The sequence below is a fragment of the Passer domesticus genome, chromosome 10, assembly GCF_036417665.1.
Source record: "Passer domesticus isolate bPasDom1 chromosome 10, bPasDom1.hap1, whole genome shotgun sequence".
Lineage (NCBI taxonomy): Eukaryota > Metazoa > Chordata > Aves > Passeriformes > Passeridae > Passer > Passer domesticus.
In genome coordinates, this window is record NC_087483.1 from 30,387,576 (window position 1) to 30,412,999 (window position 25,424).

Below are 25,424 nucleotides of genomic sequence, written 5' to 3' on the forward strand. Positions count from 1 at the left end.
AATCACACAAAAAAAAGTATAAAGGCTCAAAAATAAAAGATAGGACAGAGATTTTTGTATTACTAGTAAATCTTGCCATGTTCATTTTCTAAAGTGAGTAATAAAGTATTATTGGTAATTCTGGATTCATAATTTATTAATAGCACTGCAGGATTACATGTTGAAAATTGATCAAGTATATTCATCAATACAGTAATGAATTTAAGTGGCAGAACATAAATTTAGATCCTCTCAACTGGGTAGCCCTAATATTTTGTCAGCCCAACAAATCTTTTTCTTCTCCCTTTAATTTTATATTAAAAAACCAAAAAGACAAAAAGCCTTATCTACAGTGTTTGCAGCCCAAAAACATAAATCTCATTAAACATAAATATTATCTATTTAAAAAGTTGAATGAAGCTTTTTTCTCAGTTCCAAGAATTTAATGTAGTAAAACTTAATACCAAGAAACAACAAACCTTTAAAGATTTTGTTAGTATCCATGCACACAATAGGATCCTTTGAGGCCAGCTAATTTTACCAGCCAATACCGCACTGGCCAGTGTACAGTTCTCTCCTTCCTGCAAGTCCTAGCTCTTTGGCCAGGATGTTAAGGAATTCCCTTCCCTGTCCAGCTGCCCAGGAGCCCCTCTGGCAGTCACACTCTCACACCAGGGCTGGGACCGTGGCGTGCTCACAGCTGCACACCCAGCACTCACAGTCAAACCTGGTTTCCCTAACAGCTCTTGAAATAATTTCATCTTGATCCAATTACCAAATAACAAAATAACAGCTTGAGTTGGTGTCTCTGAGGGAAGACTCTGAACAAAGCAACCTCTGGGCTTTTATACCTTCACACTCTAAGGCAGGAGAGTCTGGGGGCTGTCGGCTCCTGCCCCTAAGGTCCACCTGCAGCTCCCACTGCAGCTGCTCACTGAGATCCCTGCACTGGATATGCTGCTCAGAGAGAACACTTCTCAGTGCCTTGCTAAAGGCAATCCAAGGGATGTCTCACCCAGTACAAACGGTTTCCATGATGAGAACAGCTTAAAAAATTGGACAGCGCTGGTGACAAAGTCGCCAGGTGTCCCAACTGATACTGGAGCAATTAAACCCCAAGCTGAAGAAAGCAAATCCTGACTAACCTACGGCATATTAAAACATGAATAGCATTGTTCAGTATGTATTTCCAAAGAGGCCTTTAATGTTTTGCCCACTGGGTAGCAGCTCCAGAACTGCCTCCAACATTACCAGAAAATTGTAGCACACAAGGACTAATGAACCCTGAAAATGACCCTTGGGATGGCAGAATGAAGTCCAAGGTCACATATAACAGACACAAATAAAAGAAGCCCTACTTACAGCTTTCCTTTTGAGAACAGTAATGGACCAGAATTTTCAGCTGTATCCTAAAGTCAAAGGAAAATGAAAAAACTCCTCTCTAGCTATGTGATTATGGTCTCTAGAAAAATTAGTATACAATGACTTTTAGAGAATTAAGCTTGATGAAACCAAGACTTTTTTTTCCGTGGTTTTTATTCCTGCAATTTTGAGTTCATGGTGTTTCTTATAGGAATGGTACGAAGGTATTCCCTTTGCTACTTCTCAGAGTAAGCAGTGTGCTATATTTCTTGTATGCACTACATTAATGTTTAGTAGCTAAGTGGCAACAAAACCTGTGCTATAAAAGTTAATAAAAACACTAAAACAAATAGTATGTAAGGAAATTACATCCAGCAAAGCTGGTAGAACTAAATAATGTAAGCAGCAAAACTACACTGAAGAAAAAAAAATGGAAAACAAAGGTAAAAAGAAAGAGAGGTTCTACAGAAGGAACTCCACCAGTCTCTGTAAGCAGGGAAGATGACTCATTGATCTAAATAAACACTGAAATCTGCTGATCTCCATGTAAAGCAAACACCTTCACTGGGATAACCTTCAGTGTGCCCCACAATAGCACCTGTTTTAACACTTGCAAATTTTCTAGCTTTCTTTTTCATACATAGTTGCTTTTTACTGAATGAGCAACTGCAGAAGTACAGTACCTTGCCTCAAAGTATTCTGCTCATCTCTCTCTCAAAAAAAAAAAAATCAGTATTTTATAAATATGGTTTTAACACATTTATTATTACCTTCCTGTTCTACCTGCTATTTCACTCATATGCAAGTTCAGGGAATTTTTTGCTAGCTCAGGTATTTTGCCCAGTGTCACTGACCATCTCACACCTCAGCATGCCACAATGGCCCAAGAAATCTGTGTCTGCAGCAGATTTTTAAAGAAAAGGTCATGTCTACAATACTGAATTAGCCCCCAAATGCACACTGATTAAGCAGCCTTTGCTCCTCTCTTGCCCCTGACTGTCAGCCCTGCTAATTAGTAAAATCAAGCCTCTAAGCTCCATACCTAACATGTTCTTCTCTTCCTTTTTCTGGGAAGGGCAAGGCAAGGAGTGACAGCTCACATGTGAGATAAAAACCAACAAGCAAACAAAAGAAACACCTTTTGTTCCCCTACAGATACTTCTAAAACACTCTGATTTAACAACTCTAAAGGAGGTACCTCTGAAGCCCCACAGAGGAAAAGAACAAGTGACACCTCAAATTTGATTGAGTGCAAAGCCAACTTGCACAAAGTTCTCCAAAGTTTTGCAGTAGCCCTGAAATCCAAGATGCTGAAGGACACAGCTGCAGCTCCCTCAGTGTAGAGACTGACAGAGACAACCATTTATGCCGCTTAGCGAAACGTAGACGCGTTTGCTCAGACAGCAAGCGACTGAGTGGGTTTAACAAGCAGGATAATAGCTCAGGGTGTCATTTTGATCTGAATACATAATTAAAGGGGATCAAGAAAAGGCTCAGGTTTAGAAGTGGCCTTGAATATCTGCAGCCTAATTAGGATTGATTTTGCCAATCACTGCTCAGAACATGACTCTTCTGCTTGCACTTGTTTCCAGTAAAACATGTCAGCTGCCTAAAAATCAGCATAGCTTCCACGGGCACTACCCACCTAGAAAATGCTGTGGGTTCAAACCTGGCCCATGATGCTTAGATACAAATCCTATGGGCTGCTATCTTTTAGCTTTAGATTACTCACGACAAGTGCAATCAATAAGGCTTGTTAGCCTGAGGCTCAGAAGGGCTGCAGCTGTTTTTTCATCTTAGCCTGTACGTGTAATATGATAGGGCAGAGAGGGGGCACAGATGAAGTGGCTTGTTATTTATGACAATATCAATCAATGCACTCTATTGCTAAATGAATTAAGTAGCATTGCAATAACTGGTTTTTCTGCTGCAACTTTGGTTTTTAAAAATTGCACAGAAGAGTGATATTGATCTGCCTAAGTCTACTGCCATTTTATTTCAGTTCTTTTGCAGTGGAACAGAGTCCCTTCTACCACTGCCAAAAAATTTATGTAACCATAAAACTAGATTCATCTAAAGAATCGCAAAAGGATTTGAGCAGATTTAAGCCTTTGAAATTTAAAGCTGGGATCCTAAACCTCCCAGGAAAACATCTGGTTGACCCAGGAGATTGGACACAAAGGTTCCTCAATTTCCTGCAGCCCTGTTTCTCTGTATACCAGTCAGATATTTTGGTGCTGCTTCTGCTAATGTTCTACCTCCTGAAGGTGGATCTACTAAACAGGCAGTGGTCCCTAATGCCAGCAGTGCCCTTAATGCCATTACAAATGGAAATGGCTGGGGAAGAATACAAGATAACAAGGAACAGACACCTTGGGAATGAAACACCTGTGCTCATTTGGAAGTGAAGGACTCAGGTTCAGCTCTGAATCTCATCCGAAGGAAGGCTCATCATGGAGCCATATTTCTCTCATTATTTGCCACTAAGAGAGGAGTCATTTCATTCTGGCTCACTGGGCCAGAAGATCAGAAAACCACAGGGAACCTGAATGTGTCTCTGGGCCACAACCACTCCCCTTATCATGGGAATACCTCAGGAAATGAAACATTTGGTGTTGATCAGCTGTGCTTTCGCCCCAAGGGAGGTCCAGGGCATACCAAGACCTAGAAGACCTAGAAGAATTACTCAAGGTAGCAAGAAGTATTTGGCTGCACAGAGATAAATGCTGCAATTTCAGCTTGTAACCAGCTATTAAGAAGGTGAGAAAAGTTCAGCCTATTTGCCAAATCTGAATTACAGTGACCCCATTTATACAGCTATGTGCTTGAAAGCTAGCAGGTATAATTGGACCAGGAAGGTAGTGATAAGCATGTGATAAAGAAAGATGTCTAATTGCATGATTTAAGACAAATTGGTAACAGACAGGCCACAGCTCACTGTCTATGGCTGCTAGACATGCAGGACTGCCTGCACTGCTCCTTCATCTGTGACATTTTGTTTATCACTCTGCCTGCTGCTACCCAGACAAATAAACCCTCTGGGACCATTTGATGCTGTATTAGGTTTTGTGCTTGAATGCATAAGGGTCCCTAAAAGGCAGCAAGAGGATTCAAGTTACTTTGTAATCTTACAGACAAACAGCATCAAAATTGATATTGATATTCAGTTTAACATAGAATTCTGGGATGTGGAGTTTGGCTGTGTACCTGGACATCCTTCAGTTACTCATTAGCATGCCTCTTTCTTTTCACCTCAAAGCATTTTTAGTTTGGTAGGGTGTTTTTTTTTGTGAAGGGTAGAGGGCTTGGGACAAAATATTTTCTGGCTACAGAGATGTCAAAAACTTAGTCAAGAATAAAATGGCTTCATAAGTAACAAGGGCTTTGGAGGCCATGAAATCAGATTATTTCCTTGAACGACAATATTAGGATGGACACAACCAGGTAAAGGCTTTGGTGGGCATGAAAGCAAACACAAAGCCTGAATCCCCTTCATTCATTCTAATATGAACTGAACATCCAGCAGACAAAATTCAGAAAAGGTGTGTTTTGAAGTGTGAACCAGATAATTTTTGATACCCACTGAAAACATCTCCAAAGAGGAGACATAGATGGCTTCTGTGTAAGAGTTTGATTGTGTTTTTTTATTTGCTGCTTTTTTTAAAAACCTGGAATAAACAAGTACTGGTCAGACTTTGATTTGGTGTATGCAGCTGAAGGAAATTTGCTTCCTTCCACTTCCCTTTTACAAGCGACTGTATGAAGTAAAACTCTGGACTAATTCCAAGGGACTAAACCAATTATGATAAATAGCAAAATTTGTGAATATGTAGAATCAACTGATCATTGCATAATTACTTATACTCCCAAGGCTACGGTAAAAACGTGGCAGCAGAATCATCGTTATTTTCGTCACAGTAATTATAAATCATCATCGTTGCATTCTTGCAGATATGGCTGGATGGATGCCACCTGAAACTCTGCCTTCCCTCTCTAGCTCAGATTTGCTTCTCCACTGTCCTATGAATTTATTTTTACACATATACACACAACTGCTCTGCATATTTGACAATAACTCTTCAAACCTGCCTTAAATATCTGTGAGTCTTTAATTTCATAAGAATATTCCTTGCAGATCACATTTCTGTTAACCTTTATAGTGATGTATGCATAACCACATGCACATATTTCTCAGGCTGGAATAGCACACATATTTTACAGGGCTATAACCAAATAATGTCCATGGACATAAACCAGTGTCCATAAACATCACAACCATTATAAGCCTTCAAATACTAAGGTTAAGCACTAAATGCTGACCTCCAGCTTGGCAGAAAGAAAGAAAGAAGCAAAGTTAGGTGAAGGATAGTGTGAAATCAGGGCCTCATTTGATGGCAATGTGCTGCTGCTGCAGTTTGTTTTAAAAATCTGACTGCAGATATGCATTTGCTTCTAATGACTCTAGCCATCCACAAGAGGCAGGCAAGAAGAAAGCCCCTCAAGATGAACAAATTGGTAGAGAAACAGTTTTCCAGGGAACAAAAAACCCCAAAAAAATCCAAAAAACAAAACCAAAAAAAAACAGAAAGGAGAAAAAACAAGCTTCAGAGCAAATAAGACAACTAAGTAAGTAACTTTCAAGTTCATCAAGTATGTAATTGCAAAGCCCCTACTCTACAATGTCTTATGTTGAGCACCTAATTACAGGTGTGGGATGAAATCCTGGCACCACTGGAGGTTTTATTATAGAGTTATGTAGAATCAACATTCCAGATTTCCTCATTTCTAAATTGCTATGCTTCATGGCTCATTCTGTAAATGTAAATGCATGAGATAAGTGCCCATATGTTTGCCAGATCACGGGCTAAAACCTTCATTCAGATGAGTAGTTACTTGTACCTGAATAACCTCAGAGATTTTAGAAAGCACTGTTCAAAGTCAGTTACTATTTGCTTCAAGTAGAGGTAACAGGAAGTGTCCCACTGAAATGGATGTATTAAGAACTTCCAGAATCTCTATAACTGTCTTTAGATACTTTTCGCCTTGATAATTTCCACTGAGAAATTAAACATACCTCTAAATTCTATAAATAAAGGCTACCTGGGCTAATCTCTGCTATCCTCTTCACTATAATACATACCTCAGCTGAAGAAGCAACCAAAACAGAGCCAGTCTACTGTGGCCCTGTCTAGTGGGACAGAAGAGTAGTTAAGGGAAAAAGTAAAATGAGAGAAGAAAAAAAGAAAAAAAGGGGAAATGACATCAAAGATAAGGCATGAAGATGCCTTTTTCATTCCTGCAGTACTCAAAACTCCCCTTCTCCTATGAGGAAAGTCAGCCAGAAGCTACCAGACATGACCTCCACAGCCATCAGATTCCAAAGAGTCAGTTTCTTAAAGGGTGACTATCTTTCCCTTTTTTTATGCATATTTTGATGAGTCCCACAGCAGACCACATCAGAATGTTTTCTCTTTGCTATAGTATCTGAACTTGAAATTTGCTGCCAACAAGGAGTTGCTACCTGTAAATGTGTCAGTCATGAACAACGTGACTGAGATACAAATCACAACTACTTGAAATTTTTGAAATCTTTCTGTAGGGATAGCCCTGTCTTTGGCTGACTGAACTTTGTTATGGTTTGTTGGGTGTAATTTGTCAATACTAAGTGCTCTCTACAAAATTCAGCTGCACACTTCAGCTGTCTGCACTGATGTAATAAGATACTTGGATTCTAACTCTGGGATCTAACTCTGCTTTAGACATTACAAAACTGTTCTCAACACTAAAACCAAGAGTTTTGATCTCCCTTTCAGAAGAAAAAATAACCAAGAAAAGGCTGCACATTTCAGTCCACTAATCTCAAACTTTCTTCAGCATAAATCATTCATGGATTTGGTAGTGTGCTTGTGAATTTTTATCAAGAAATAAGCAGAAGTTAGAAAGTGTAAAGATATTAGAGAGTGGCTATGAAGGATCACATATTGGATGTACATAAAAGCCTGAATACATACATCTGGAACACAAATTAAAAACAAAGAAAACTACCCATTGTGAACACACATAACGAACAAAGTGACAGCTGCTTCAACAATGATTCCATTGCAAAACAATGTAGAAGCCATGATGTGGAAATCTCTCCTAAATCTCTATAGAATAGACTTTTTCCAGAGACTGCTTTATGGGAACAATACCAATGTGTGCCTTTTTCCTTGGAGACAAAGTCTTTTCCCTGAAGTACTGTGTGATGCAAGAAGGCAGTATTTGTAAGGTATCCTTCAAGAGCATGATTCTTCATATCTGCTCTCCAGACTAAAATCTATCTCTATTAATTTACTAAGTAACAGAACACAGAAGGCTTCTCAGGAGACATGTTTTCAGTATTTTTCCTTTCCTTATCCTATTTAACTTTTTTTAACTGAAGCCTAAATGAGAAAGCATCTGCTGAGCATATGGAATTTACAAGTATTTCCATTAATGTATACTGCTAACATTAAGATTTTTCCACCAGGCACACACATATTCTAACTGGCATACAAACACTCTTGGTCTGAAGGACTCAGCAAGGAGAGATGGGTAACTGTGGACAAATCTGTAGTGCAGCAGGAGCATTTGTGCCCAGAGGAAAACAGAGGTTTGGGTCTGACACAGAGGATGCAAACACTCTCTAGATGTTTAGAAAGTCCCCCTGTGTCAGCAAACTGTATAATAGAAATACAAAATCTAGATACAGAACACAGACTGCAGTTTTCTTTTGATACTACAAGTAAACTCCTGCCCTGCAATCTTAAGAATCTCAGTTTTCCCCCAAAGCACCCAGAGAAAATATTTGAAAGCATCAGGCAGAACTGGCTATTATGTCAGTGCCAAAAGGACCTGCATCTCTTGAATCCATGGGGATTTATGGAAGGTGAATTAACAGAATTGCTAGTCATTGCCAGAATTGCTTTAATTTTTAAAACAGTTCCCAAGCAAAAGGTGTAAAGCTCTTTTGAACCAGCTTTCCTAAATTAACTAGGACAAGTTTGGATGCTTTCTTGACTTTCTATCAAGACAAAGACTCTCCTGAGGCAACCATGACAAGGATTTCAAAATGGTAAATAAAATTTCCAAATGGAAGTTATTGCAAATGAAATTATTATTTTTGTGAGCTGAACCTAAACTTGAAATCCCAGGCAAAATCTTTCCATACAAAGAAATCCAAGGCAAAATCTTTCCATACAAATTCTCCACAAAGTCTAGCAAACCTCATCTCAAGACAACTAGAATCTTCTACAGAGAGGATTTGTCCATTCTCCTCATATGGAAGTCTCTGTACTTAAAAATGTGGATCACATTTAGTTTCTCTGAGCACAACAGCTGACTAGTTTTTATTTGAGTAAAATCTCATCTCTCCTTCAAGCTGTAAAGGTGTCTATATATGGAACCTCTCATCATGTTTCCAGAACTGCATTTGTACCCTCAACTCGCAATATATAAGAATATTTATTCCCTGAAGGGTGAATGTCCTTCAAGTACTGCTATGTCAGGATTTACTATTTACTTTGATTTGCTGAAGTTTATTTTCATGTTTGCTTACTAACCCCACAAACGTTAACTAACTCCTGCAGACCAGGTGTAGGCAGCTCCCCAAAAGTGTCAGAAATACATCAAAAAAATTCAGTTACATTAAATTTCAAAGGAACATGAACAGTCTTATTCATTCCACAGATAAATTTTGTTCTTACTTATTTGTACCTCAAGGGATCTTTTAAGGACTTCTATCTTTCCCCATTCCCTGAGAATCAGCTTTGAGAGTCAAAAGTACAATTGGTATAGTAACGTACAGGATTAATGATTATATAAGTGTTTTGAAAGTTCTCATGCACTAAAATTTGGGAGTCACTGAGAGATGTAAATTATGCACTACACATCTGGAAAGGCAATATATTAAAAGAGGTCCTTCACAAGAATAGTAATTGAGTAATTTTTTTAAATATCACTATTTTCAATAATTGTTATCTGTTTTATAACTAGGGAAGAGATCTAATAAAATATATTAAATATTGCTATTTTTTCTGTATTAATCATTAGAGAAACACTGTTTCCAGAATTGGAATATCCCAGTACAGGCATGGGCAGTTAAAAAATAATAAATCTCATAAAACTAATTTCTCAATGACAATGAAAACAAATAATTTTTAAGTTCTTTTTGCAAGGTAAAAGTCCCCTCTTCAGCCTAAAAAAAAATAAATCCATATTAGCTGAAATGACTAGGGGTTTGGGAGGAAGGAATTCTGCAAAGAACATCTTTCCAGCACTGTAAAGATGATGTCACTACAGAATTTCTTGGTTTATATAAATGCAAGAAAATATAACTTATCAGACAATTTAATTGTGTGACTACACTTTTTTTTAAACTATATAATAAGGTCACCTTAGCTTACACAACAGTTAAGAAGAAAAAGCAAAAAAAAAGGCATTGGCACCTGAGTTCATTCAAGGAAGAACATTTCATTATCCTTACAGTTTGGGGATCCCTGATGGGAAAGAGCCCCAGGGACAGCAGCAGGCTCCCAGTCAGACCATAAAGGAACAATGCAGCAGAATTTCCACACCAGCAAAGACACTTGCAGAACATGGGACCTTCGACAAATAGCCTAAGAAAATTAAAGTTTTAATAAATCAGGGTCCTCTCCATAAATCATCTGGACCTATCTGTTTTTCCATCTTCCCATTCCTGAATTGCCACTATGCAAAGATCCAATCTTAGTGCTGAAAAAAAAGTTTCTCTGCAAGCAATACTTTTTTAAGAAAGTATCAGAAACAGTTTGTAGGGGCCTCCCTGCAGCTGATGGGTGTCCAACAGCAGGAAACACTGGGTACATTAACCCAAGATGGAACACAAATCTGCTAACCAAGGAGAAAAGAAGAGGAGCAGAAATGGAAGACCCTCTGTTTCTGCTGCTGCTGACTGCAGATGTAATGAAACTGTTCTTCATTCCATCTTAGATACTGAAGCTCTGGCCACTGACTGGAGCTCTCTACCTCTCCATCTGTCTCTGTCTCCCCTCATCTCCATTCCTCTCCTTTCTCCTCTTTCCAAGCAGTTTACAAGTATGTCTCATCACTAAACCTGATGTCTACTTAAGATCACAGCCAGTCCTGGAGGGGTTTGCAATGGTTTGTTCATTGTTTGCCTCCCTCTCCCATGCACCACTTTCACCAGCCACAAGCAATAGGTTTCTATTTCTCTGCTCATGAGCTTCTCACTACAGGATTAATCCAACATTTAGAAAGGGCTCAGAGCAAAATCAGTACAATCTGGTAACAGCTACTGAACACCTGAACACTACAACTCAAACCAGTTTATTTATTTGGATTAATCTAATCTAATAGTGAATCAGTAGAAGTGAAGTGACACACTTTTTAGCAGCAGGAAATTTGTCTTATTTTACAGTACATAACAGCAGAATAAGAGCACTCTTGTTCGTTGGTTCCCCACAAAAGAATTGGTTTTTCAGACAGCTAAGAGCCAACTTATTTGTTCCAAAAATGTACTAAACAACTGCAAAGAAACTCACTGAGCTCTGTAAGCATATGGATTACAAAACTATTTGTTCCATATTTACTCAGAATTTGTAAAGGCGCCTATTTAAGCCTTCAAATGCCATGGAACATAATTTGCAAACAGAAATAATGAAACTTGGTCTGCTGATATGAAAGAGTTGCTGGCTAAAGTCCACCATCTACAAGGAAATGTCCCCTATTTTCCACATTAACCATCCTAGCATGCCACAAACCAAATTTTCTGTCTCAGTAGATGCCTGGAGGGGAAACAACAGCTTTCTGTCTGTGGCAGACAAAACTGCTGGAGATGATTGGAAGACACTTATGTTTTGGGACCAGACATCACCAGCCAGACCCACGCCAACCACTCGTCCCACTCCAATCCATTAGGGCTGACCCTATGGAGCCACACCCCATAGCTGCTAGCACAAAGCAGAGGAGAGACAAGGTCATGGAGTGTATCCAGGATGTAGGAATGAGAAATTAGAGAACATTTCTCAGCCTTCCTGTGTGAAATGGTTACAGAAAAGATGCATTTCAGGCAATTTGCAAAGGCATAGGATGGGAAGTCAGTAACAACAGCACAAACTGTCAATAACAATGTTTCTTGCAATTTTTTCTGGGTCAGAGTGAATTGCTGCCAAACACCATGCACAGAGAATTCCTGAGGACACTGCTGATGGATAACATGTTAATATCAGCATGAAATTATCTAGACTCCACCTTAATATCACTTTACAGTTAACCAATGATAAAAGCATATTGTAAGGTCACAGAATTCATACAAAACTCACTTAGCTCAAGGCTAAATCCACTATCTCAAAAGTAGAGGGTTATTTGAAATCTAAGTATATCCATTTTATTCAGACATAAATCCACACAGAGTACACTTAACAAAAACAGATATACTGACACTTTGAATTATCCTCCCAATGAAGAACTGCCTGGTGATATCAAGAAAGACAGATTTCCTGAGAATGTACTCAGGAGGCCACTTTTGCAGCCAGCTCAGTATGTGAATCCAGAATTAGAAGCAAATTAGTAACATCCAAACAGCATCTCAGAATCAGGCAGTCTTAAATCTGAACAGTCCTAATTACAACAAAGGGATAATGGTTGCCTCTTCAAAATCTGTAATAACACAGCAATGAAAACTTCTGGAAAACCTTGCTTCCCTGCAGCAAGACTGAATTGCTTTCTTCATTCCTACTTGAAAGTAGCAATTGGCTTTTTGTTTCTTCTTTTTCTTTTCTTAGAGCAAAGGTGGAAAAGGAAATAATCCATAGATACTTACTGCTTAACACCTATTTGACTGGCAATAATTACTGTGCATAAAGGAGTTTAAATATATCTTAATACTAGTATAGCAGGAAGCATTATAACAAGACAAGCAAAAACTCATTCTCTAACCCAAGCAAACAATGTGGGACTTCTCATTGCTACATGTGGAAATTTGCTCCGGTCATGCTCAGAGGGTGTTAGGACTAGGAGCTAAAAGATGCTTTAGAATAAATTAGCACAATTATAAATCTGACAAGAAGATTAATATTCTAACTATGTTCACAATAATTAACTCACCAAAACAGTTCCAGAGTCATTATCCAGCTAGGGTGGAATGGGAAAGTTTACAGCACCCCTGTAGATTTATAAGCCAATTAAGGGTGACCCTCCTCTAGACTTCATTAGAAAAGCCTCTGGTTCAGCAAAAGCTCACACGTGCAAGTAAGAAGTTTCCCAATGAAAGGGGATGCAAGGGATCTTTATCACCTCTATTAAACGCTTTTCCTGCTCTCCTGGAAATTACATATTCCTAATGCATCCTCAGCCTCCTGCCAACTCTCCAGGCCTCACACAGCATCCTTGCACCTGCGAGAAGCACAATACCACTGGGGCACTGCTCCAGGAGAGGTGCTCTGGCTTATTCCCTGCATGACCAAGAGGTCATGGTCCAACACTAGAGGAGCACTTCAGATCTTCTGATGCAGCTCTGGGGTCAGGGCTCACAGCCCCTCTCCCACCCAGAGCCATCATCTGCCTTCCATGTGCAGTGGACAGCAGATTTATCAGAAAGTTCACCAACCAAGTCTCTGATACCAGCTGACCATTACCAACCAGCACACTCCTGCTCAATGTGCACTAGATGGGCATGGGCCTGCACAGAGTGTGAACTATCGCTGTGTGCTATCTATGCCATTTTCCTTCTTCATTGCCTTCTGCACAGATTCATTGTTCTAATATAAAAGCCTTCTCTGCTACTGTCATAGAAGTCTGCCTTTATCTCCAATTCCACAAGCTCTCCTTCTTCTTTCAAACTTTGTATAAAGAACATCTCTTTTCTCCTTTTGTTGCATGCATCTATGCCTGTTTCACCCCTTCCTTTGTGCCTTCCTGCATAATTGTGTTTTTCAGCCTTGCAAAGTATTTTTCAATATAGATAGCATAAAAATTGCAATCTAAAATGAAATAGCATTGTATCACAACCCACACTTTTTTTCCCAGTAAAATACACAATTTGGACTGACTCAAGCTGTGATGTGTATGCAGGTAAAGCAAATGCTGAATTATTCAACACTTAAAAACACTGAAAAATCATTTACTTGTTACAAGCAATAAGATTTATGTTTTATGTCTCCCAATCAATAGCTAGTGTGTCCACACATAGCTGATTTATCCATATTGAAAATATAATTATAAGTCTAGTTTGCTCTGAACCAGAGAGTCCTTTTGTAACAAGATTATTTAAATACAAATAGGGTTGGAAAATTGGTTTTAAATGGCTAATCTGTCTTGTCTTCAACTCCAGCTGCAGAATTTACTAACATCATAAACACAGGCTGAGTGAAAACTTAAAAGGTTTTCTGATTCTCCCCGTGATCTGTCTATGCAGTCCTCATTAACAGGGAAGTTGATGGGAGCTGTATGCAAGCTGGGAGAGGAGGATAATAAGCCTTGTAATCTCTATAAAGAGAAAGGGACTTTTACTGGTGATATGTCATATATGCTAGTGTGCAGACATCTGTCTTATTGGCAGCCCAATAAAGAATTTATGTGCCCAGGTCTCCGATGCACTGCAGAACATCTCTGCCATATGGGTGGACCAAACTTATACCCACTACAACTCCTCAGAGCATCAGAGCACTTGCAATAGGGACCATCAGGCATTCTTGGGATCATTAAGAAAAGTTTAATCTGGACAGACTTACTTGGGGATTATTGAAGGCCCTGCTGCCTCCCTGCTGTTCCCACCACATGTGGTCAATGGCCCGGTGATATGCAGCAGGGAAAGGCTGGGCCAATGCATGCTCCTCCAAGAGAGCACCACAGCATCACCAGCTGGGAATACACCACGGCTTTCTCTCTGAGTCATGCACATAGGCTGGGAGAAAAGGCAAATCAAATCTGACTGGGCTTGAGTAGAACTTAAGAACTGGTAACTTGTCATCTCCAAGACAGAGGAAACTACTGCCTTAAATCCCTTTTGACAGACCATCCCACCCACCCTGGGAAAAAAAAATGCTGTGTTTAACTGTTAATTTTCTTCATACCAGTGTAATTGGTACTGGGGGCCTGGTTTGGGTTTGTGCTGAAAACAGTCTTGATAACTGAGGGATGTTTTCATTCCTGCTGAGCAAAAAACATCACTGAACCAAAGCTAGCACAGACAGAGATTCCCAAGTCTGGAACTCCCACACTTGTGACAGATTGGTACAGTGTGCACTGCCACAGATTGTGACAGTGGAGGCTACCCTGGGGGCTGCTTTCCCAGCCCTGTGAAATAGTCCACTACCTTAAGTCAAGGGCAAGGGTTCTTTCCTAGGGGTGTGCAATGCAAAACTTCCCTTACAGCTATTCAGGAGCCAGATGTCCAGGACAAGTACCAGGTTGTGCTTGCCCTCATTTCATCCAAGGGTCTGAAAAAACTTTTAACATTCAGCTGGACAGCACATTTCTATGTTTCTTCTTAGTTGGAAAAAACCCTAAGGAAAGGATAACTGCCAATAAAAGAGGAACACTGCATAATTTAAAATTACAATTCTATACATGCTTCTGAAAGCCTCTTTGGCTTTCCTCTCTGCACTCTGAATGGCTCTCTAGATCTAATTTAATTCAGTGAAGAAAATCCAAAAGTGCCAGGGAAAAAAAAAATCAACTTTTTCTTTAGTTAGAATAAAAATTGTACAGAAGGAATTCTTGATCTTCATTAATTCCATGGGTAGGCATACAAGGTCCTAAGTGTTAATGAGACTTGCCAGTTTAGGTGGACTAAAGTGTCTAATGAAATGTCAAATGAGCCCACTTTGGATTTACATTATCAGATACTTCCACCAGGAAATTTTGGTGAGTCATCCTAACAAACCCTTCAAGCCCTCTGGGAACACAGAGCAAATGGTTCTTCTGGACTAGAATTACATTACTGGCTCACTTGGTCAGTGTGACTCCCAGAAACTAAGGTAATGGGAAAATTATCCAAATCCTCTGTTTCCTTTTCCACACCCAAAGTCTATTCATTTTTTCCCAAATTATAGAGAAAACTATGCTCTGTAGTCTATGGTGGTTTCCATTAGAAACATACAAAAATTATCTCTACAGAAAGCAAGCATCCAGGTCTGCTGAGGCTTTGGAAGTTGTGTCAGTTTCTGCCCTGAATCAACTTCAAGCCTGATCACTCTAGTAAAACAAGAGAGCCCAAGCTGCTCATAAATCCTAATTCACTGTTAAATGCCTGCTAGGCTTGTTCTTATTCTCATGTGCAATATTAGGTACCAGATAAGAAACTCATAAATTGAATCCTTAGGGCATTAAGATTTGCTGTGGTAAATTCTACTTGTTGTCTTTTCAAGTTTCCCTTTAACAGGAAAAATTTAGAAAAGAAAAAGTGTTTCCAGAAAGAAAAGGACTGAAAAGTTTAATATGTAATAAAAAAATATTTTGTCCTAATACAAAATTTTAACAATCCACATAATATTTTCAGGCAAAGAAGCACTTAACTGACACCAAATCTGTAAAAATATCTCAGTATGAGTTTCAGATTCCCAGGGGTGGAAGTCAAGAGACAGATTAAATGATCACTATATTCAGTCCAAATTCCACTGCTTTTAAATATATAGATATATAATATGTATATATACATACTATATCTATATGTAAGCATCAGAGCAAACACAGCCTAACATAACATTTTAAGTGACAGGTGAAGCACCTGACAACTTTATGACCATCTTAGGACCAAAGTTGCTTTTCTAAGGGAAGAAGGATTTCATCAGCTTTCCCTGAATCAAACTGTGATAAAGCAAAGTAGTGATACAATGGATTTTTAGATGTACAGAAGTTCACCTCCCTGTACATGCATCTCCACTGCTACCACACCCTTGGGGAAAAATTAAGTAGCTCTTCTCCCCGCTTCTTGCTGTACACCAGCTCTCACCACTCACAGTCACTATGTTTTGGAAGCAAAATCTGCTTTTGTGACACAGCATTTAAGCAGGGTATTAACCAAAGACAAAACATAAGTGTACTTGGTTACCCTTAACACACTCTCCTTTATTTTCGTGAAGAATCTGATTCTTTTAACACCACATATTTTCATGCTACCAGGGCTATTGATGCACAGAACTACAACACATAGCATGGGGAGAATCCCACAATTTTTTACCCATTCACTAACAATTAACATTTTCTGTACAAAAGGAAGGCTTGTAAACTTTTCCATCCACACCTGCGGTGCCACTGCTGCCCCCAGGCACTCCTACCAACAGCACTTGGCTCAGCCACACACTGAACTTGTGACACAGCAATGGTCAAGTCTGCATTAAAGTATTAGGAAAAGCTCTAATCACTTTTAGTGTGTCTCCTAAATCATCCCACAACCCATGCTGCAGCTCCAGCCTTCTCCAGCTGAGGAACAATTTACCACCCATCTTCCCCAGCATGATCTCTCTTGTTCTGGCCAAACACGTGTAAGGCATAGAATTAATTTTCATCTTTCCTGGAGAAAGCACGGAGGTGATTAGCCCCATTTACCCTGGTGTGCCTGAATCAGAGCCAACCAGGCACAAAAGCACACAGGTCATTTCAAGTGCCCCGATCATCCTCATAATCTGAAATGCAATGTGCTCCTGAGGGCCTAAACTTGTATTACACAGACAGTCGGTGACATAACCCATTTAGATCAAACATCCCACGGAGTCTCTGCTCCCTCACCACACTGCAGCACTGCTCGATGTGAAACCAGAGCTGCTTCTCCAATCAGCCAAACCAGCCTGAACCAGAGAGCTGTGGGGCCAAAGGCACTGCCAGCCCAGACCTACCCAGACGGCGTCGTCCTGTCTGTACTGCCTCCAGTTGCGGCCGGTGTCGCTGAACATCAGCGCGTATTCGGTCACCCAGGCCGAGCTCCCGTACCTGCCCTGGGTGGCCACCGCCACCACCTCCACTCTGTCTCCCAGATCAACCTGCAGCCACTGCTGCTCGTTGGACTCCAGCGGGGACCAGCCACCAGCTCCTGAAAGATTGGATGAGGACGATTTAGATGACAATGGCAGAAAAAAAAAATTATGCTTGATAAAGAACTGTTAAATTATTTCAGGTATCACAGAGGACTCTACTTGAGCATGCAGATGTTTATTCATATTTTAGTATTAGGAAATACACTACATGAGGTGTGCTTCCATCAGGTTATCTCCATTAACCTAAAGCTCATGAGGAATTTTAAATTTCTAAGACATTTTAAGGAAATTTATTCTTTTTCAGCTGTACAAACATCAATGAGATTGGCTCATGCTCAATCACAAAAAAAAAACCCAAACATATCTATTCCCTCCTTGCAGTTCTGGGAATGTGAACTTGTAACTTGCAGTTTGCTTTGATATTTTCCTTTTTGCTGTGTTCTGAAAGAAATGCAAAATGTTAGTTATTTTTATTTGAGCCCTATTAAGTATTTGAAAAAATTGTTTAATTACAGCTTATAAATGCATTCCAGATAATTTGTTGTAAAGCTAGAAACCATTTGATTGAACAACTAAAAGGACTGCCTTCACACTGGAAAGCAGGCTGTCTCTGACATGAGCTTGTAATTCCTGTTTGTCCTTTGGAAGCAAAGATTGGCACTATCTCTTGAATTCCTTTATTGGATAAACAGTCCTGTGGTAACACCAAGCCAATGAAACAGAACTGCAACCACTGCTTGCATTTTACCACTTTGCCCACTACAATAAATGGAAGATTATGATTAAAAGGCAAACCATTCCAGACTGGAATATATTATTTTATGGTCTCCTGCTTTCTTTTACACCCTAAAACTACAGGCTATGTTTATTTTCCTTTAACTTGTCTCTCTTTGCACACATTTAGTCTCTGCATACATCCAGTATTCAATTCAGCCTCACCAATAAGCAACCAATGCAGCTATGAAGAACACAAGCCATCAACCAAGACTGCAAATTTTGAGGCTGCCACTGCTTCTGCAACCCAACACCTTTTTGTTTTGTCATTATTAATGAAGTATGGAAAAGCACTCCAGTATGACTACAGTGAACACAAACACATTGGGAATAAAACTGAACATATCTGTCTCAAAGTTTCTACATGAAAAGTTTATTGAAGTGAATAGAGTTGAAAGATTAATAAATGTGGTTTCCATCAATGAACTCAATTTCAATAACTCTGCACTTCTACTTTTTTTTTTCCTGGATGGTATTGTACTTTCTAACTCACAACTGAAATCCCTTTGTCTAAGAGTAGGTGTTAGAATTGTCATAATTTACAATTTATTAATATAGGATTTATCTGAACTCCTGAAACAGAACCATATCTATTCCATACCTGTATTGTTCCTGCTCCCCTGGATGACTCAGCCTCCATTCTTCTACAAGAACTCTCCAGGGGAAAGGAGTTTGCAACCAAACCAACATATACTGCTTCTTAGTGCCATGATTTACCCTCTTCAATCACAACAGAAGTCTTCATCATCACTGATTATTTTACCTGCCTTAAATAGAATACTCTGTCCTATGAGCATGCCATGAAACACCTAATGAGAATACTAGGAATTTCATCACTGATTTCTTCGTCAACTACCTTACAGCTCTTTTAACTCCATATCTATATACAGCTTATATAATACCTCCTGTTAAAGATCCTAACAAGCTTGCCTCCCACACCACCATTTTTTTATTTTGATATTTTAAGTGCCATATAGAAAGTATGTTGTCTGCCTTTAAGGTACAAACTACAGAGCTGTATTCAAAGACAACAAACTACAGATTTCTCCTACACACAATTGTGGCTATTGCACACAGGAACCAAGGGCAAGGTTCCTTTGGATTGTAATATCCAGTATCTAAAATAGACTCTGAACAGAGTAGTTGCTGCCTTTTTTTTTCCCAGTTTTATTCCAGGAACTGATATAAAAATCTGCTTCAGAAGTTCTGGCAAAGTTGTTCCACTCATGACTCAAAAGAGCCTATTCTAAATGTTTTCAGCACATATTAAAAGAAAGTTGGCATTTTCATCTCTCCTTCATTCAACATAGAGAATGACAACTAGATGAAGGAAAATAACATACAACAAAAATATTTGGTGAGTTTTCCATTAAAAAAACACAAAACTTTGCTTTCTATGTTCTAGGTTTATACATAAATTCTTAAGCCAAGCCTGTTAGCACAGATGCTTCCCAGCAGTATGTCAAACATCATAACTAAATATCTACTTTATGCTTTCTCCCTTCTGCTGCTAGAAGTGGCAGGAATGTGATATGCTTTCAACAAAAGTGTTTGGCTTTACTGTGCACTGCTATTTTCCAGCTTGAGCACAACACCACAGACTTCTAATTTTGAAGTCAAACAAATGATACACACTGAACAGAAATTTGGGAGATCTGTGCTGAGCTTGAGCCCTAAAATCATAGATTGCATGGTATCACTGAACTGCATCTCTCTTTACATGACAAGCACATTTGTCTGCTGGGAATGTCACTCTCTAGATGCAAGCACTGCAGACACAGCACCGCCACCTGCTCGTAGCATCACCTCTCCAAAGCTGATCTTCCAAGAAAGATTAGTTACAGGCCATGTCTTTACAGAACAGCAGCTGCTTCATATATTTTTTCCTGTCGAGAAGCAAGCACACTGTGTTTCCCCTCTCCCAAACCTTCCACCATTACCATTTCCACAGGTGGACAGTAATTCTGCTGCTGGTAAGAATACCAGCTAAAATCCCAGCAACAGCAAAGCTGCATTGGCTGCATGACTGAGGGCAGAACTGAAGCTTTTCCCACTTGTGCTAATAAAGCAAACATGCTTGCTTCTGTGGTTGTCCCAAATTCTCACCAAATACTGCTGTGAGTGCCAAAAATCAAGAAATGTTCTTTTCCCTCCACATTTACTCTGTCATACAGAGCAGGTGGCACAAGGGATACTGGCATTTCTTCCAGCACAGTCTGTGTCTGCACACTTCTTTTATGTACATCTTTCCTGATAATGTGTCAACAACCCATCCTGTACCTTTTTTAGTAAGTAGCAAAAAAGTACAACCAAAGCAGAGCAACTGTTTAAAGCCTTTTGCTCCTGTCCCCACCTTGATGCTTGCCCTGTGGACTGTTTGGCAGCACAGGCCCAAGACAAAGGACAAGAAGGCTCTAATGAGCAACAACATGGGCTACCAAAGACACAACTTACAGGACATCAAGTCCTCTGAACAGATTCAAGCATAACTCAACATCTTTTTCCTGCAATTGGACACAAACATATTGAAGAGGACATATTAACTATTTATGCCACAGTTAATAAAAATTAATAACTTTTATTAACTATGGCATAAATGCAAACCAGACAAAAATTTGGCTTTCATTATGCCCATGAGATCTGCACACGTTTTAGGTGTGTTAAGATGTCACATTGTCTCTCAACAAAAATGAGAGAGACAGAATGCTCAATATTTCCCCTTTCTGCCCACCAGGTTCCCACTGGCATCGACAGGATTCTGCACATTGTGCTACACCATCATTCCTCATAGCTCACACATTTCACATCTTCTGGGGATCATTTCAAAGGAGGCATTCAACATGGTATGGCATGGGGAAAATACGCCAGTGGAGAAACAATACCACAAGAATCTGATATATTGTTCATATTCTCCATGGCAATGAACCATAATGTTAGAAATATGTGGAGAGGAAGGATCTGATGGTTTCTCAGTTGGAGACCCATATGATTCTAAGAAATATGATCAAATACTTTTGTTTATTTTTCAGACTGTTTGTACATTTTGCCACAGTTGTTTCAAAAAGTGCATTTAAGCCCAGTGTTACACAGTCAATGCTTTTTGATGTTCCCCAGGGCTGCTCAGGATGCCCACACTTATTTGTAGTTGATTATTACAAAGCAAAGGGAATTATTATTTCCACCCTACCTGCCTTACAAACAGCTCAAATGGCTTTATATACAATATATATCACTAAAAACTCCTGGACTTCCCACTGCAACTAAGTGCTTCCCTGCTGCAGAATTTTACTTTAATGCCCAGATCAAACACTTCGTGGCCATAAAATAAATTCTTTTTGACACTATATATGCTTTATATTCCCATACATAATTGTATATACTGACTACTCAGGCTGAGAGCTAATAAGAACTGAAAAATCTTAGGTGATACAGTCATACTGTAGCAATTTTCTTATTATTTTTCATTATTTATTTACTGTATACAAAGAAGCTGATAAATCCTTCTCATGGGAAAATAATATATTTCATACCTCAGAATTATATTTATCAGAATTATACTAGCTCTTTAGCATTACCAGTACAGATTTATCAGCATTTTAATTAAGCACTTTCAGCTGTTCACACAAAGCTTTACTCATGGGTACTTTGTGTGTTTGTTTTTTAAATGGCACATTCCACTACTGCAGGCCTTTTTAAAAAAAAAAAAACAACAGCCCTTTACTTATTGTTATCTATTACTGAATAAACTTGATGAATTAGAACTTTATATCAATAAAGGACTGGGTTGTGCTTTATAAATTCATCTTCACTTGTTGCATTCATGTTTATATTAACAAATACATTCATCTGGCTTCCTACCCAGAGGCCCTGTTCCTTGCAGCACTGTCTTATCAATTACAAGCCAAGCTAAGCCAACTCATCAAAACATTCAATAATATCGGAAAGCCACATCCCAGTCCTTGTTAAGAAATATTAATTCCTGTAAAGATATTTACTATTTGCATTCAAGTGACAGTCAAAGAAGGTTTCTACAGCCACCATCTGCCCCTGCTTGCTCCTCCAACCCAAGGTCAGGCATTGCTCTGGCAAGAGTAGACTTAGTTCTCTTCACAGTACCTGGTACAGGGCTAATTGTGCTGGAAACAGTGTTGACAATACAGAGATGTGTCTGTTATTGCTGAGAACTGCTTACACACAGGCCAAGGCCTTTTCTGCTCCTCACACCACAGCACTGGTGAGAAGGGTAGAGGTAAGCAAAGTTTGGGAGTGGACACAGCCAGGACAGCTGACCCCAACTGACCACAGGGTTATCCCATCCCACACAGCACCATGCATCACTTACAGCCAGGGGATGCAGGAGGAGGAAAAGGGATGTTCACAGAGATGACTTCCCTAGTTCTGAGTGATAGCTTCACTTTTACTCTTGTGATTCTCTGTCCCATCCCACCAGAGGGAGTGAGTGGCTGTGCAGGGCTGAGAGCTGGGGTTTGTCCAAGACATGTGCCCAAAGTGGGCCTCAAAGGGTTTGAGAAAATTGCAGATTTGTATGGAATGTACTAGATTGAATTTACAGCTGTTACTGCTGGTCACCTATTAATCAGCAGCTTCTGTGTTTGCCATGGGGCTTGCTTTCCTTACTGCTTATTAGAGTCTACTGCTCATTAGTAGCTACTTTTTGCTTTTGGTGGTTGCTGCACTGCTTATCATCTGACTGCTGGGCCTGGGAACATTTTGATAACAGCAGTGCCCATGCTCCTGGACTGGCAGGTGGCCAGGGCATCTCTGCTGCTCTTGTGCACTGGGCAGGCTGGAACTCCAGTGTGAACTCAAGCCAAAGGGGTGTGATCTGTGGATGAGTCCCTGTGGCAAAAGGACAGCCCAGGTGGCTGTGGCTGTGAAGAAGCCCATGCCAGAGCAGGCACACCTCAAAGTGCCTGTGGCTGTGGTTACAGCTGTACCACAGCTGCTACCTCTGAAGGGACTGTGGCCCAGGGTAAGTGTACACTCCCTGAAGCACCGTGGCTGAGCATGAGCCATGCTGGAGTATGTCAAAACCCACCACAAAGCAGGGACTGCAGCCATGGGGAAGGCAGGAGCAGGTTTACTTCTAAAAGGACTGTGGCTGTGGTAAGGCCATGCTGTAGTGAGCAGCTGTGTGGGGCTTCATTGTTGTTGAGGGTTAAACCACAGCAAGTCCCCATATGAACTCTGCCAGCACTACAACTGCAAATTCCTACACAAGTCCAGGCAGCAAAATAATTAGACAAGGTAGAGTTTAGCTTCTAGGTCCCTGTGTTGGCCTCAGCTCATCAGTTATCACATAAGCATTCAAAACATGAAACAAAAGTTGCTGAAACAACCCTCTTACTTAGGGCTTGGTTTCAATACTCTGTCTTCTGTTCCCATGACTAGTGCTAACAGACAGCATGGACCTTACCAATGTAATACTGGATTGCTAAAAAAACGACAATATCTTACCCCTCACTACATGACAAAAGTACTGTGAGACAGTTAACTAAGACCTATTTCAACTTCTGACCTTAAATTGAAACCACTGTCATCATTTCAAACATTGTTAATATCTATTTAATACAGAGTATAGCCAGAGCTTGACTTGCAATACTGATTTCGAACCTCTTCCTCTTTTCTACAGATAAAATTAGCTTTTAGAGCCATCTACACAGTCACATAAGCATATCTACTCACCATCTCAGCCAGCAGCTGGAGACAAATGCAGGGCAAACTCAAGTATGATGCTCAATGTTTACAACTTTCTTTTGTCGAGCAGTAACCATATGACCTTTTACTTGTTGAGGAACTCTGGGTTCAAGAGTTCAAGTATGATATTGTAACTCCCATCTAACACTTATTTAATGGCAAAGCAACTCCTTATCATTAGTACCAAGCATGTAAGAGAGAGCCCTTTATTGTCTTTCTATAGATTTATCACAAATGGTGTTTGATTAAAACACACTTCAGGGATGTTTAAGAATGAAAATTCTGATTAATTTTCAATTAAAATTTGTTTTCTAGTAGTGATCTTTCTAGTGTTTCCTGAAACGAAATTCATATGTAATATGATAATACAGGGCTTTCCACTTTTAGTGGCTCTACCTTGGAAGTAAGATGAGAGCTGACAACCCAAATTTGCAACAGGATGTCAAATGGTTCCCTAAACATTGCCAACTTCTTTCTGGTACTATGCTTTATATTCATAGTTCCACCTGGTGTGTGAACTCATTATCTGGACCTCAAACATTCTTGACGGCAAATGTATGAAAAGTTGTTTTTCACATTCACTATTTCTGCAGGGTTGTGTAATCATTGAATTCCACTGGAATTTTATACCTGCTTGCTATTGTCTTTAACACATTTTAGAATAGGGTCTCAAAGCTAATGACCTTTAAACTCTTAAAATATGTGAACTCATCCAAAGCAAAAAAACTGTCTGAACTTCCTTAATGATATCTCTAGAAGTGGAGATCTTCAAAATTAATAGAAGCTTTCTATAATAAAGGAGGAAATAGCTCCTACATAGTGCACTCTCAGGAGCACAAATAAATGTCTCTATTCTGTTTGGCTCTGAATGCATTACATACAAACAGCATGGAAAGTTATTTTCTGTAAAAGTGATTAAAACAAATAGTTTAGGCATTTCATACTGCAACCTTACCATCTCGCCTGTTGAGTTTTGCAAAGCTGGGACTGTGAGTACTGAAGAGCTCAGAGGAACTGGTAAGGCAGCTGAAGGTAAGGGAGACACCAGTGCATCATCACAATTATCTAAAAAGGAAACAAAAAAAACAAAACATACAGAGGTCATCATATGAGCAACACATATGCCAACTTGAGCTATCCCCAGCTGGTGCTTTTTCTACACAGTAAACAGAGAGTGGACATACAGCACACTTGTGCTTGAGTTCACATGTGAGAACTGAAATTAACCCTCCAGACTGTCCCAGTATAGTGGGACAGCAACCACATGGGAGCTGCTAAGACATTGAATGCTTGAAAAACTGGTTGTCCTTTCTGTGAATGAGATTTGAATGTCTACCCTGCAGTTAAAGAGGGCATTGACTCTTACTGCAGAAGCCACTGGAAGAGTGCAGTAATGCCCTGGCAGCCCTCGGAGAGCACCCCAGGTGTTCTGTGTCCACTACAGTTTTTCCACAGAACAGGTATGTAATGTAATGTTACAACTTCATATTTCTGCATGGAAGTGACACACAGGAACATGCCATGGGGCTTTTGCAACATGCAAAATTGTGTCCCATGCTTCACAGGTGTCTCAGGCTGCACTAAAATCTCAAATCTGAA

The 25,424-nt window shown here is 39.7% G+C and overlaps 1 protein-coding gene across 1 annotated transcript in view; it reads right to left on the minus strand.

Annotated features, from left to right (window-relative positions):
• Positions 1-25,424, minus strand: part of CNTNAP5 (contactin associated protein family member 5) — a 273,862-nt gene that overhangs the window by 178,008 nt on the left and 70,430 nt on the right. The window contains exons 2-3 of the mRNA XM_064434947.1: positions 24,781-24,890; positions 17,196-17,389 (exon numbers count right to left, since the gene is read on the minus strand). Of these exons, the coding sequence (XP_064291017.1) occupies positions 17,196-17,252 (57 nt within the window). The 5' untranslated portion in view covers positions 17,253-17,389; positions 24,781-24,890. The remainder of the gene's footprint in view (positions 1-17,195; positions 17,390-24,780; positions 24,891-25,424) is intronic.